The sequence below is a fragment of the Ctenocephalides felis genome, unplaced genomic scaffold, assembly GCF_003426905.1.
Source record: "Ctenocephalides felis isolate EL2017-DRISC unplaced genomic scaffold, ASM342690v1 CF-g0.4_SCAFFOLD_03572, whole genome shotgun sequence".
Classification (NCBI taxonomy): Eukaryota; Metazoa; Arthropoda; class Insecta; order Siphonaptera; family Pulicidae; genus Ctenocephalides; species Ctenocephalides felis.
In genome coordinates, this window is record NW_020539726.1 from 43,882,203 (window position 1) to 43,896,997 (window position 14,795).

The 14,795-nt window shown below is 26.5% G+C and overlaps 1 protein-coding gene across 1 annotated transcript; it reads right to left on the reverse strand.

Moving 5' to 3' along the window:
• Positions 1–3,188: 3,188 nt before the first annotated feature.
• LOC113387736 (U4/U6 small nuclear ribonucleoprotein Prp4) lies at positions 3,189–13,457 on the reverse strand. Its single transcript, XM_026625106.1, has 9 exons — positions 13,143–13,457; positions 12,837–13,041; positions 12,601–12,753; positions 11,867–12,049; positions 11,068–11,244; positions 8,200–8,415; positions 5,990–6,137; positions 5,696–5,824; positions 3,189–3,359 (listed from the first exon to the last, which is right to left on the reverse strand). Exons 1-9 carry the CDS (start codon positions 13,360–13,362, stop codon positions 3,216–3,218), a joined length of 1,575 nt encoding a protein of 524 aa, XP_026480891.1. The 5' UTR covers positions 13,363–13,457; the 3' UTR covers positions 3,189–3,215.
• Positions 13,458–14,795: the final 1,338 nt, after the last annotated feature.

The following is a 14,795-nucleotide window of genomic DNA, read 5'->3' on the forward strand; positions in this document are numbered from 1 at the left end:
CCAAAAAATTTTGACGCAAAAAAATCTTGGTCAAAAAAATTTTGACCCAAAAAAATTTTGACCCAAAAAATTTCGGCCCAAAAAAATTTTGACCCAAAAAATTTCGGCCCAAAAAATTTTGACCCAAAAAAATCTTGGTCAAAAAAATTTTGGTCAAAAAAATTTTGCCCCCAAAAAATTTTGACCCAAAAAATTTCGGCCCAAAAAATTTTGACCCAAAAAAATCTTGGTCAAAAAAATCTTGGTCAAAAAAATTTTGACCCCAAAAATTTCGGCCCAAAAAATTTTGACCCAAAAAAATCTTGGTCAAAAAAATTTTGGTCAAAAAAATTTTGACCAAAAAAAAATCTTGGTCAAAAAAATTTTGACCCAAAAAAATGTTGACCCAAAAAATTTCGGCCCAAAAAATTTTGACGCAAAAAAATCTTGGTCAAAAAAATCTTGGTCAAAAAAATTTTGACCCCAAAAAATTTTGACCCAAAAAATTTCGGCCCAAAAAATTTTGACCCAAAAAAATTTTGGTCAAAAAAATTTTGACCCAAAAAAATCTTGGTCAATAAAAATTTGACCCAAAAAAATTTTTACCCAAAAAATTTCTGGCCAAAAAATTTTGACCAAAAAAAATTTTGGACAAAAAAAGCTCAAGAAAGAGCTTTGAAAAAAGCTCCAAAATGCAACCAACCAAAAAAACTTAAAAAATCAAAGACAAAACAAAATTCGACAAAAAAATTCTTGGAAAAAAAATTTCAAGGAAAAAAATTCGACAAAAAAAAAATCCACTAAAAAACGGTTGCTAAGCAATGATTGGCAACGAAAATGTAAAATAATTTCACTGAAAATTTTGTTAGCGACTGTTACATTGACAACGGTTTCAAAGCAATGGTTGGCAACGAACAAAATTTTGGTTGAAAAAATTTCGGAAAATAAATTTTGGTCAAAAAAATTTTTGGAAAAAAATTTTTGGTCAAAAAAATCTTGGTCAAAAAAATTTCGGTCCAAAAAATTTTGACCCCAAAAAATTTTAACCCAAAAAATTCGGCCCAAAAAATTTTGACCCAAAAAAATTTTGACCCAAAAAAATTCGGCCCAAAAAATTTTGACACAAAAAAATCTTGGTCAAAAAAATTTGACCCAAAAAAATTTTGACCCAAAAAATTTCGGCCCAAAAAATTTTGACCCAAAAAAATCTTGGTCAAAAAAATTTTGACCCAAAAAAATCTTGGTCAAAAAAATTTTGACCCCAAAAAATTTTGACCCAAAAAATTCGGCCCAAAAAATTTTGACCCAAAAAATTTTGACCCAAAAAATTCGGCCCAAAAAATTTTGACCCAAAAAAATCTTGGTCAAAAAAATTTTGACCCCAAAAAATTTTGACCCAAAAAATTTCGGCCCAAAAATTTTGACCCAAAAAAATCTTGGTCAAAAAAATTTTGGTCAAAAAAATTTTGACCCAAAAAAATCTTGGTCAAAAAAATTTTGACCCAAAAAAATTTTGACGCAAAAAATTTCGGCCCAAAAAATTTTGACGCAAAAAAATCTTGGTCAAAAAAATCTTGGTCAAAAAAATTTTGACCCCAAAAAATTTTGACCAAAAAATTTCGGCCCAAAAAATTTTGACCCAAAAAAATTTTGGTCAAAAAAATTTTGACCCAAAAAAATCAAACAAATTTTTGGTCAAAAAAATTTTGAGTCAAAAAAATTTTGGTCAAAAAAATTTTTGGAAAAAACTTTTTGGTCAAAAAAATTTTGGGAAAAAAATTTTTGGTCAAAAAAAATTTGGTCAAAAAAATTTTTGGAAAAAAATTTTTGGGAAAAAAAATTTTGGGAAAAAAAATTTTGAGAAAAAAAAATTTTGGTCAAAAAAATTTTGGAAAAAAATATTTTGTTCAAAAAAATTTTAGTCAAAAAAATATTTGGAAAAAAAATTTTGGTTAAAAAAAATGGAAAAAAGATTTTTTGGTATTTGACCAAAAGTATTTGACAAAAAAAAATGTTTGGAAAAAAAAATTGACTTTTTGTCCAGTAAAAAATGTTGGGCAAAAAAAATTTTTGACAAAAAATTTTGGCCAAAAAAAATTTGGACAAAAAATTTTGACAAAAAAAATTCTTGGAAAAAAACTCGACAAAAAAATTGTTAGGAAAAAAATTTTTGGAAAAAAATTTTTTAGGAAAAAAATTTTTGGAAAAAAAAAATTCGGAAAAAAAAATTTTTGAAAAAAAAATTTTTGGAAAAAAAACACAAAAGGCTAAAAGCTTTGAAAAAAGCTCAAAAATACAACCAACCAAAAAAAACTTAAAAATCCAAAGACAAAAAAAAATTCCACAAAAAAAAGTCTTGGAAAAAAATTTTCAACAAAAAAATTTAAACAAAAAAAACTTAAAAAATCGAAGACTAAAAGCTTTAAAAAAAGCTCAAAAATACAACCAACCAAAGAAACTTAAAAAATCAAAGACAGAAAAAATTTTTGACAAAAAAATTTCGACAAAAAAAATCTTGGAAAAAAATTTGACATAAAAATTTTTGGGAAAAATATTTTTTGAATAAAAAAATTCGACAAAAAATTTTTCGGAAAAAAATTTTCGACAATAAAATTTTTTGGAAAAAAAATTACCACAACAAAATTTTTTTGGAAAAAAATTTCGACAAAAAAATATTCAAGAAAAAAAAAATCGACAAAAAAAATGTTTGAAAAAAAATTTTTGACAAAAAAATTTCCACTAAAAATTTTTGGCAAAAAAAAATTTGGACAAAAAAATTTTGGCCAAAAAAAATTGGACAAAAAATTTTGGCAAAAAAAAAATCTTGGAAAAAAATTTTTAGGAAAAAAATTGAGAGAAAAAATTCGTCAATACTCGTATATTGAGTTTTTGGAATGTTTCAAAGCTCAAGCAACTTACCTTAAGTCAGAATGCCACCTACACCTAGCTCAATAATTGATTTACCCATCCTGTATTATTAAGGTTAAGTTTATCAGATGAAATGTTAGAAATAAAAATACGAAAGTAATGATTTTTATTACTATTTTTAAAAAATAATTAACAACGGTTAAAATCATTTTTACCTAAACTTGTAAAAATTAAATAAAGCATCTACTTTACCGATTGTCCATCATCTCATTTATCAAATGATTAAATTAAATATCTATTCTATATATATTATATATATATATATATATATATATATATATATATATAAATAAGTCTATACTCTATTATCAGTCAGTCGACCACAATTTGAATGTCCTATCGTAGGAACTGGTGACAATGTATTTGGTGTCGGGTGAGATGTCCACGCACATTATTTTTCCATCGTGTCCATAGAGAGTCTTCAGGGGCTGCCAGCTCTTGCTCGACCAGATCTGCAAAGAAAAAAAAATTATTGATAAACAGATTGATAAATATTATTTGTTTAATATTTTAAAATGCATTGACAAAATCTGAATAAAGTGATAAAATTTAATTCAAAAAATGAAAAGGCTGAATAAAAATTAAACAAAATTGACAATAATTTGATAAAAAATAAAAAGGCTCAATTAAAATGAACAAGGATTTACAAAAATTGAATACGATTCAATAAAAAATGAAAAAGAAAAACGAAAAAAAAATTGAGAAAAAAATTTAGAAAAAAAAATTTTGGTCCAAAAAATCTTGGGAAAAAATTTTTTAAAAAAAAAATTTTTCTTAAAAAAATTTTGGTCAAAAAAATTTTGGTCAAAAAAATTTTGGTCCGGAAAATTTTGGAAAAATAAATTTTTTCTCAAAAAAATTTTGGTCCAAAAAATTTTGGAAAAAAATTTTGGTCCAAAAAATTTTGAAAAAAAGATTGTGGTCAAAAAAATTTTGGTCCAAAAAGTTTTGGAAAAAAAATATTTGGTCAAAAAAATTTTGGAAAAAAATATTTTTTTCTCAAAAAAATTTTGGTCCAAAAAATTTTAGAAAAAAATTTTTAGTCAAAAAAATTTTGGAAAAAAGTTTTTGGTCAAAAAATTTTGGTCAAAAAAATTTCGGGTCAAAAGAATTTTGGTTTAAAAAATTTTGGTTTAAAAAATTTTTGGTCAAAAAAATTTTGGAAAAAAAATTTTGGTCAAAAAAATTTTGGTCAAAAAAATTTTTTCTCAAAAAAATTTTGGTCAAAAAAATTTTGGAAAAAAAATTTTTGGAAAAAAAATTTTGGAAAAAAAAAATTTGAAAAATAAAATTTTGAAAAAAAAAAATTGAAAAAAAATTTAGAAAAAAAATTGAAAGTGAGTGAAAATTATGGATGTTTAACTAAAATTAACAAATATTTATAAAAATTGAATACGATTCAATAAAAAATGAAGAAGCTTAACAAAAATATACAGTAATTAAATAAAAAGAACAACTAAAATGGACGAATTTATAAAAATTGAATATAATTCAATAAAAAATGAAAGTCTTAATAAAAATATACAGAAACTAATTAAAAAAAACAAAAAGGCTCAACTTCAATGAAAAATGAAAAGGTTTAATAAAATTGACAGTAATTAAATAAAAAAACGAAAGAGCTCAACTAAAATTAATGAAGATTTAGAAAAAATTGAATATGATTAATTAAATAAAAAATAATAAAACTCAAATAATAAGATAAAAATTGATAAAAACCTACAAAAAGAAATGAAAAGGCTCAAAACAAATTAACAAAGATCTAAAAAATTGACAATAATTCAATAAGAAATAAAAAGGCCTAATAAAAATTGAAAAAGATCCGCAAAAATGAACACAATTCATTAATAATTAAAAGACTCAAAAAAGACTGACAAAAACATGCAATAATTGACAATAATTCTATTCAACAAAAAATAAGTCTTGATAAAAATAAAAGGCTTAATAAAAATTGACAATAGGTTAAGAAAAAAAATAAAAATACTCAACAAAAATTTACTAAAATGTAGGCTTAATAAAAATGGACAAAGATCGTTCATGAAAAAAATAAAAGTCTTGATAAAAATAAAAGCCTTAATAAAAATTGACAATAAGTTAAGAAAAAAAATAAAAATACTCAAATAAAAAATTAAAAAAATGTAGGCTTTTTAAATTTTTGAAAAAAATCAACAAAAATTTTTTTTGAAAAAATTAAAGATTTTTTGACAAAAAATTGAACAAAAATTTTTGAAAGAAATCATGAACAAAAAATTTTTTGAAAAAAAATCATTGAAAAAAAAAATTTTTGAAAAAAATTATGTACCAGAATTATTTTGAAAAAAAAAATCATTGACAAAATTTTTTTTGAAAAAAATCATGAACAGTAATTCGTAAAAAAATTTAAAAAAAATCATTATCAATTAAAGTTTTGAAAAAGTCATTGAATGTCAAAAAAAAAATTAAAAAATCATGGACAAGGAAAACTTTTTGAAAACATTGCCAAAAAAAAATTGACAAAAAATTTGGAAAAAATCATTGACAAAAAAAATGAAAAAAATATATTGAATGAATGATCTACAAACTTGGATGCAATTTCATAAAAAATGAAGTCTTAATAAAAATGAAAAAAGATCTACAAAAATAAGCAATATTTCAATAAAAATAGACAAATGCTGATGTAAGACTGAATAAATTTTGACAAAATTCTACAAAAAACAATAAATGTTGACACGGGTCAAAATGCAACTTAATAAAATATTGAAAGGCTAAAGAAAGAAAATATCAATATAAAATTAATATAAATATAAAATACCTTGGCTGTGTTGTCGTAGCTGACTGTGACCAAAAACTGTCCTGTATTTTTCTGGTAACAAACATCCGATAAAAGATTTGTATGTGCAGGTATTGTGTAGAGAGGCTGACGCTTTCTTAAATCCCAAATCTGCAAAAAAAATATGAATGAACAAAAAGCAAACACTGGCAAGACAAATTTATGATAAAAACAACCTTAAAATCTCAAATTGATATAAATTATATAATCCTAAATATTCATAATAATAATTAATAATGTATTAATGATTTCTCAGCAAAGAATAAATAATTATACCTTGCATGTATTATCCTCGCTGGCTGTTGCTATATGGTATCCGTTTGGTGAAAAATCAATTCCGTAAACAGATTTCAAATGTCCTTCCATAAACATAATACAACGCCCTGTTCTCAAATCCCAAACTCTGCCAAAGGCATCTAGACCACTAAATAACAAACACGACAGAAATATAAATATAAATAAAAAACTACTGGATTAGTAGAAATAGATGAAAGGGTCTGGGCATGCTTCCATACAGAATTGGCCCTACCCTGGTATTTAAATAATTTTGATGCCATTTTATAGGTATTTTCGAGAAAATTCGAAATACCAAATTTCAAATCCGTGCTCATCATTTGGCCGAGATATCAGTGAAAACATGTGAAAGTGGCCCCTTTTTTCAAACTCACTTTTTGTCGGAAATATGTGAGATATCGAAAAACTGTTGACGTCATTCTATTTGTACTGATCTTGTCTATGTTGTTCATAACAAATAATGTGAAAAAATTATTTGTTAGTGCGTGAAAAGGTGAAAATGATTTTTCATTTTCCATTTTCTACCAGTGCGGCTCTTTTGACTACTTTTATATTAGCATCATTCGAAAGCCTGTACATTTTTCTTCTGTTATTCAAAAATTCATTTAAACTTTTGGAGAAAAGTTGGAAAAACTTAAACTAGTACGCGCGCTGCCAGTACAAGAACGCTCATATGAAGTCGCTTTGCAAGAGCGACGACAAATTCTGTATATAAGTATGGAAATATTTATTAAAAACCAAAATTTATTTATTTCTTGTATATAAGTATATTCATTAGTCATAATAAAAAATTATTATTATTGATTATTTTCATTCGTCGTATAAGTTCTGACTAATATATTTCAATATATGAAAAACTTAAGATTTCATTATTTTTTTACACATAGAATTTTACAAATTATAATTATTGTGGTTTTCAATAAATAGCAAATATTATTTTTTGAATCGATATTAGTTTTGCAAAAAATATATTTTCTTTTATGTGCACTATTTATAACTTGACTGAAATTGCAATAATTTTACATTTTAGTGACAATTTTATCATGATATCAAAAAATTGCAAGTATTACAATAAATGTTTACATAGAAAGGGAATTAAATTGAGAAAACTGTGGATGATGCAGAATTGTATAGTAGTTACATAAAAAATATAATTATAATTGTTTTTACTATTCGCTGAAAAAATAATAGTTGTCATTTGGATAGCCATGAATAGCCATAATAATTATAATTTTAACAACAGAGATATATTTTTTGTAATATACTTTTAATACTTAATATATTTTTAATACTTATATACTTGTGTTGAATAGCTATGAAATGATTCTGACATATATTTTTATCGATTTTTTATTTAATGATAACTATATAAAATATAATAACATTGCAAAAAATCAAAAAAGGTAATGAATTAAAATTAAAATACTTTTTATTGCCGACGTAAATATTATATATGAAAAATATTGAAATCTTAAGTTTTTCATACATTGAAATATATTAGTCAGAACTTATACGACGAATGAAAATAATCAATAATAATAATTATTGTTTTATTCGGCGCGTTGGATGTTTTATTATGACTAATGAATATACTTATATACAAGATATAAATAAATTTTGGTTTTTAATAAATATTTCCATACTTATATACAGAATTTGTCGTCGCTCTTGCAAAGCGACTTTATATGGGTGTTTTTGTACCGGCAGCGCGCGTACTAGCTTAAGTTTTTCCAACTTTTCTCCAAAAGTTCCACTTAGATTTAAATGAATTTTTCAATAATAGAAGAAAAATGTACAGGCTTTCGAATGATGCTAATATAAAAGTAGTCAAACAAGCCGCACTAGTAGAAAATGGAAAATGAAAAATCATTTTCACCTTTTCACGCACTAACAAATAATTTTTTCACATTATTTGTTATTAACAACATAGACAAGATCAGTACAAATAAAATGACGTTAACAGTTTTTCGATATCTCTCATATTTCCGACAAAAAGTGAGTTTGAAAAAAGGGGCCACTTTCACATGTTTTTACTGATATCTCGGCCAAATGATGAGCTACGGATTTGAAATTTGGTATTTCGAATTTTCTCGAAAATACTTATAAAATAGCATCAAAATTATTTAAATACCAGGGTGGGGCCAATTCTGTATGGAAACACGACCAGACCCTTTATTCCTATCTTTCCTTACCCCGATGCGCAGACAGAGCCATCACACTGAAACGATATACAGTGCACTGGTCTGGTGTGTCCTTCCTGATGCAGAACCTCGACACCCTTCTCTAAGTCCCACAGACGCCACGAAGAATCATAGCAGGCTGTGCCCAGAAATCTGCCCGAGGGATGAAATCTTAACCGGCTCACCCTGTGCGGTGTGTGACCATCAATGTCTGCTATCGGTTCCTCACTTGGATAAATGAAAAAGGTATGAAAATTTGATATCAGAAAATAAGTAAGTGGAATTCTGTCTTGAGGCAATTATGGCATCGTGCCTTAAGGCAAATTGCTGCAACTTCCCGTACCGTAATGAAATGTTCGAGGAATACTGAATGTTTTCAAATAAATTATTATAAATATTGTAACATTGTCTAATATTTATAAGAATTATATAAACTGAATTGCAAATTATTTGTAAAGTATATCAGAACTATAGTCAGAATTAAAAATAAAATCTGAATTATTTTCGATATACATAAAATTAAAAAAAAAAAAAAAAAACAAAATGAAACAAAAATTTTTTTTTCCAAAATCAATTATTTTGTTAAGACAAGCAGAAAGTTCTTTGAATCATTTGAATCGGACGCTTAGTTCTCTCAAAAACTGCCATGTTTTACATATTCAGCTCCGTATCTTCGAAATGGCTGGGCCCGCCTTTGCCAAAAACTAATAAACACTTCTCCCAATCATTACTAATTGAATGTTTTTTAGATCATTCAAATCGGATACTCCGTTCTCTCAAAAAGTCGATTTCTATTTTCTGCACTCGTTGCTCCGTAAATCCAAAACGGCTGTACCTGCCTTTGCCAAAAAGTAATCAGAAATCGAATCGAATGTTTTTTGAACCATTCAAATCGGTTGATCCGTGCGCCCGAAAACGTGACTGGAAATTTGTATCCATACATACATACACACACACACATCCATTTTTTCTGAGGTATGCCAAAATGTTCAGAAACCTTCAAAACGTCGAGAAATGTAAAAATTTTCAATTCCGATTTTCGGCCCATTACAATAACTTACTCTAAGCGAAGTTAAAAATATGTATGCAAGGTAAAATTTTAGTGGAAATTTAAAGAGAAAACAAATAAATAACAGAAGTGAATAAAAGTAATCAATAATAAAACTAGTGGGATGTATGGCATCGTGCCTTAAGGCAAATTGCTGGAACTTCCCGTACCGTAACGAAATGTTCGAGGAGTAATAAATAGTTTCACATAAATTAGATTAATATAAATACTGTAACGTTGTCTAATATTTCTAAGAACTATAAATAATTTTAACTTTGCAATTCAGTTTATAAAGTATATAAGTGAGCTTTAGAACTTTAGCCAGAATTAAAATTAAAATCTGAATTATTTTCAATATACAAAAACAAATATTCCAAAAGCAATTATTTTGTCAAAACAAGCATAAAGTTTTTTGAATCATTCAAATCGGTGCTTATTTCTCTCAAAAACTGCCATTTTTTGCACATTTATTTTGGTATTTTCGAAACGGTTAAACCTGCCTTTGCTAAAAACTAATAACCACTTCTCCCAATCATTACAAATTGAATGTTTTTTGAATCATTCTAATCGGATGCTCCGTTCTCTCAAAAACTCAAAAAATTCCTATTTTCTGCACTCTTTGCTCCGTATCTCTGTAACGACTAGCCCTGCTTTTGCCAAAATCTAATCTGCACATCTCCACATCAATAGAAATCGTATGGTTTTTGAGTCATTCAAATCGGTTGATCCATGTTCGTAAAATCGTCAAAAAAATTGTATCCGCACTTACACATACATACATCCAAATATGTGTGTGTTCTAAGGTATGCCAAAATGTTCAGAAACGTTTGAAACGTGAAGATATATAAAAAATTTCATTTTCAACTTACCCAACAGGAAGTTAATAAAATCAATATTATTAACTTCCCGTAGGGCAAGTTATAGTAATCGCAAAAAAATCGAAAATGAAAATTTTTATATATCTTTACGTTTCAGAGGTTTCTGAATATTTTGGCAGACCTTAGAAAAAATGGATGTATGTGTGTGTGTGTGTGTGTGTGCGTAGTATGTATGTGTGTGCGGATACAAATTTTCGTCGACGATTTCGGGAACACGGATGAAGCGATTTGAATAATCAAAAAAAACATTCGATTCGTATTAATAAGGAGATGTGCTGATTAGTTTTTGGCGAAGGCAGGTCTAGCCGTCCCGAAGATATGGGGCAAAAAGTGCCAAAAACGGTAACTCAGTTTTTAAGAGAACGGAGCGTCCGATTTGAATAATTCAAAGAACATTTTACTCGTATTAACAAGATGAAGAACAGATCAAATTTTCATGAAGGCAGGTCTAGCGGTTTCGGATTTCTAGTAAAAAAAGTAAAAAAAATGTCATTTGGCGGTCAAAAATGATCATTAGACATATGCACATCAAATTATCAGATATTTTATAAAGATTTTAACAATAAGTATAAATTTTATTTACAATCCTATGTGTTCCGTACCAATGTTCATCCGTTAGACGGCGGCGCGGCGCTTACGCGCTTCGATATTTCGTCTCTATGCAGTTAAAGCAGTACGATTGCTTTGAAAATGAGTTCAGAATTTCCAAAATATTTCAAAATAAATTTTTCTTCAAAAAGTCTTTTTTTCAAAAAAAGTAAATTTTTATCAAAAATTTATTGTTTCTCAAAAATCTAATTTTTTCAGAGTAATTTTTTTTTCAAAAATGTTAATCTTTTTAAAAAAAAATTTTGATACGAGAAGTTTCAGCAACTTCCCTTAAGGCCTGATGCTATGCATCCCACTAGTTCCATCTTTTTTAATTCATTTTTTACTATTATTTAAATTCTATACCTTGAAAAATTCCATAATTTAACAGTTCCATCAGTCGCACAAGAAGCCATCGAGCATTCCTTTTCGTCTTTAATTTGATTCGGCCTGAATACTGCACAGCCAACATTAACTTTATGTCCTCGTAACGTCTGAATCTTCTGACAATCTGGTATTGTCCACACAGAACACTGACCTGACCTGCAGATAAAAAATAAATATTAATAAATAGCCAATCATTAAATAGTACTCTTGTAATATTGATAAAGGAATTACAAACTAGTGGTGTATGGGATCGTGCCTTAAGGCAAATTGCTTCAACTTCGTGTACCGTAATGAAATATTCGAGGAGTAATAAAAAGTTTCAAATAGATTATTATAAATACTGTAACTTTCATTATTTGTATTTTATAGACTAAATATATAAAAGCTTATAAATTAGACGACGACTTTTATATATGCTTACATGAAAAGTAAATAAAACAAATCAAGTGGAGTTAGAATGAAGGACCTTATCTCATATTTCTGAATTCTGAATTTTCTTATCTCATATTTCTGAATTTCTTTCATTATATAAAATGAATTGAAAAGTTAAAATTATTTATTTCTAAGCAAGTTTAAAATTAAAAAAAAATTCAAATTCAAATCAGATTTATTTTCGACATTTAAAAAAAAATCTTTTTGTGAATAATATACATTTTTTTACAAAGTTTAAAATAAAAAAAAAATACATTCTCAAGAACTAATCCTTTCTTCAACACAAGCAAAATATTTTTTCAATACAATAACAAATGTTAATAAAAAATCAATCATTTCTGCTTACCAAGATGCTGTTAACAATAACTTTCCATCTTCGCTGACATTACAAGATGAAATAGGTCTAACGTCACCGACTTGACTGCAATTTATGGCCATGTTTTGTAAATTCTTTTGCAGCTCGACTCTCTGTGCAGTTCTTGTGGGGGCTGGTAGCTCTGCTTCCATGCGGGCTGATTCTAAACGAGCCCTGGAAAAGAATAATATAATAATAAAATTTGTAGAACAAAATACTTATTAAAAAGGAAAAAAACTTATTAATTTTACTATATATATGTCTTAAATATAAAATAATTAAATATATAATAAGTAAATATTAAATTCTTCTGAACAATGATTTGATGCTTTTCTTAAACGGTTATTCAGATCTTGATAATTCTTTTTAGAGTTTGTCAAAGGAAATTTTTAAGATTTAATGAACGATGAAACTATAGTAATATTGTAGAAATAAATGGCAAAAATTACAAATGACCACTTAACATTGTTTGACATTGAAAAATAAATAAGTATGATAAATAAATTAAATAATAAATAAATATGATAAATAAATTAAATAATGAATTAATTAAATCATATAAAAATGTTTTTATTGATTAAAAAATGTAATATATTAATTTAAAAATATTGATTAAAGCCTTATTATAATTATATCATTATATTTATGGCTTGTATATTAAATAAATAAATAAATTCTTATTTAGAAATATTCTCAATTCAATTATATTGTTATTATTGACTTACTTTGCTCTCGGTAGTGAATAATGTGCCAACCAAACTCTGGCTTGTTTTAAAGCAGCTGAGCCTTCGTGATACCAAGTTGTTTCATGTTCTTTCTTCAATTGCTTCCTTTCTTCCTCCTCGACCATTTTTTTGCTTATTGCATCTTCTCCTAAACTAGAAATAATATAAATAAATAAATAAATAAATAAATAAATATATATATATTTATATATATATGCCTACATATATATTATTACCATGACAAAAGATCCTTCAACCGACTCCTTCGTTCAGCAGGTCCCTCCCCGAATAAACAAATAGGCTCGCCCAACTGCCTCAGATTTTTCTTAACCTCTAAATCATCAGTCGAGACATTTATTGACCTAGCTTTTCTTCTCCTTTCGAATTCTTCTAAGAGAGCAGCTTTATCTTTTGACATGTTATCTTCGAGCTCCATATACTCTAGATAAATAGATAAATATTTATTAGCAAGGGGTGTTTTATATATTTATAAAAACAAGATATATTTAAAGTTTAAAGAGGAGCTTTTATAATTTTTTTACCTGTTGATATATGGATTTGGCTCGAGCTCTCTGGAGCCTTTTGTGGGGGCTTTTCGTCATCATCGCTTTTGGAGTCATCACTGGATTCAGATTCTTCATCTTTCGGTTCTGTTTTTGTTGCCAAAGCCGCCAAACGAGCCCTTTCAGAGTCTTCAAGAGATCCGTAGTGTATTGTTTTCTGTTTTTTTACGTATACAACATCATCTTCGTCGTCTGACATTTTTAACGACTAGTTAATAACTTAATATTTATGAAAATAGTTTATTTAGCGTGTTGTTTACTGTATTTTTTTTATATAAATGCCTTAATGCGTTAAAAGTGTACAAAGACGCTAACATAACCTAGAATGTCAAACTTTCGCCTAATGTGTTCGGAAATGTTCGTAGATTTTCCGATAGGTGGCAATATTTTTGGCGCTCAATTTAAATTTTCAAATACCCGAAGAATACTTCATATAATAATTATCGTTATTTTTACATTATTCAAACAATATTGACAAGTTTTATTGCGACTTGAGTTATTTTACCATAAAGAGCACCTATTCTTCTTGATTATAAAACTTATTAGACTATTGGAATTCTTGAAATTTTGCTTTTGATAATGTTTTGATTCAGAACCGAATGTGTTGGCATTTCTAATATTATTAGGTAAATATATATATTATTAGGTGTGTATATATATATATACACATACATATAAGTACTGTGTTAAATACAGCATATCTTTATCTTCAGGTGAAATTCAAAGGGCTGTAAGTTACTATTTATAACATTAAGTTGCAAAACTTTCAGACAATTTACAACTTTATCAGAAAATCTATAACATCATCAGCCAACTTACAACATTTCAGACAATCTATAAATTTTTTTTTTAGACAATATCCTACATCTTCTTCAGACAATTTATAGTAATTTATATTCTATTCTCTAACATTCTGGGACCATCTAAAACATTTCCATACAATTTACAGGATTTTCAAATAATCCGCATCCTCATATGTGTTGAAACACTTTGACATAGTTTGCAATACTGGCAAACAATTTATTAAATGAATCTCTTACTCAAAAATTGAAAAAAAAGGCCATACAATCTTAAATAAAATGTTGAAAAATTAAAAAAAAGGAGACATCTCATTGGAGATGAACTTTTTAAATCCATTTAGAACCAGCATATTGTTTTAAAAAATTATATTATTTTGATCGTAAATATTCAAAAAAAAAAAAAAAAAAAAAATTAAATATTCAGACAATTCATGACATTCCCAGAAAATTCACATTTTACGACACTTTCAGATAATTTACAAGACTTCTAGACCATATTCTAATTTTTAGAGAATTTGCTTTTTAGTTTTTTAGACATATCGAACATTTTGGGGTCATCCACAACATTCTTAGACAATATCAAAAATTTTCAGTTGATATACTACATTATCAGACAATTTACAATTTTTTCAGATAATTTGAAACACTTTCAATCAATTTATTAAATTGAATATAGAGATAATACTTAAAATTTTCAAGCTCTATTCAACACTTTCAGAAAATTTACATTTTACAATAAGTTTAAATATTTTGCAACCAAACTATCCAAATTTTTAGACAATTGACAAAATTTTCAGGAAATAACTAATACTTTGGTGTCATTCCCAACATT

Bases quoted from the DNA above. Each gene is read 5' to 3' on its own strand.
- LOC113387736 (XM_026625106.1), bottom strand. From the start codon at position 13,362: ATGTCAGACGACGAAGATGATGTTGTATACGTAAAAAAACAGAAAACA. The intron at 6,138-8,199 runs GTAAGGAAAGAT...TTTGTTATTTAG, and splicing joins GGCTCTGTCTGCGCATCGGG to TGGTCTAGATGCCTTTGGCA. The intron at 5,825-5,989 runs GTATAATTATTT...TTTTTTTTGCAG, and splicing joins GCGAGGATAATACATGCAAG to ATTTGGGATTTAAGAAAGCG.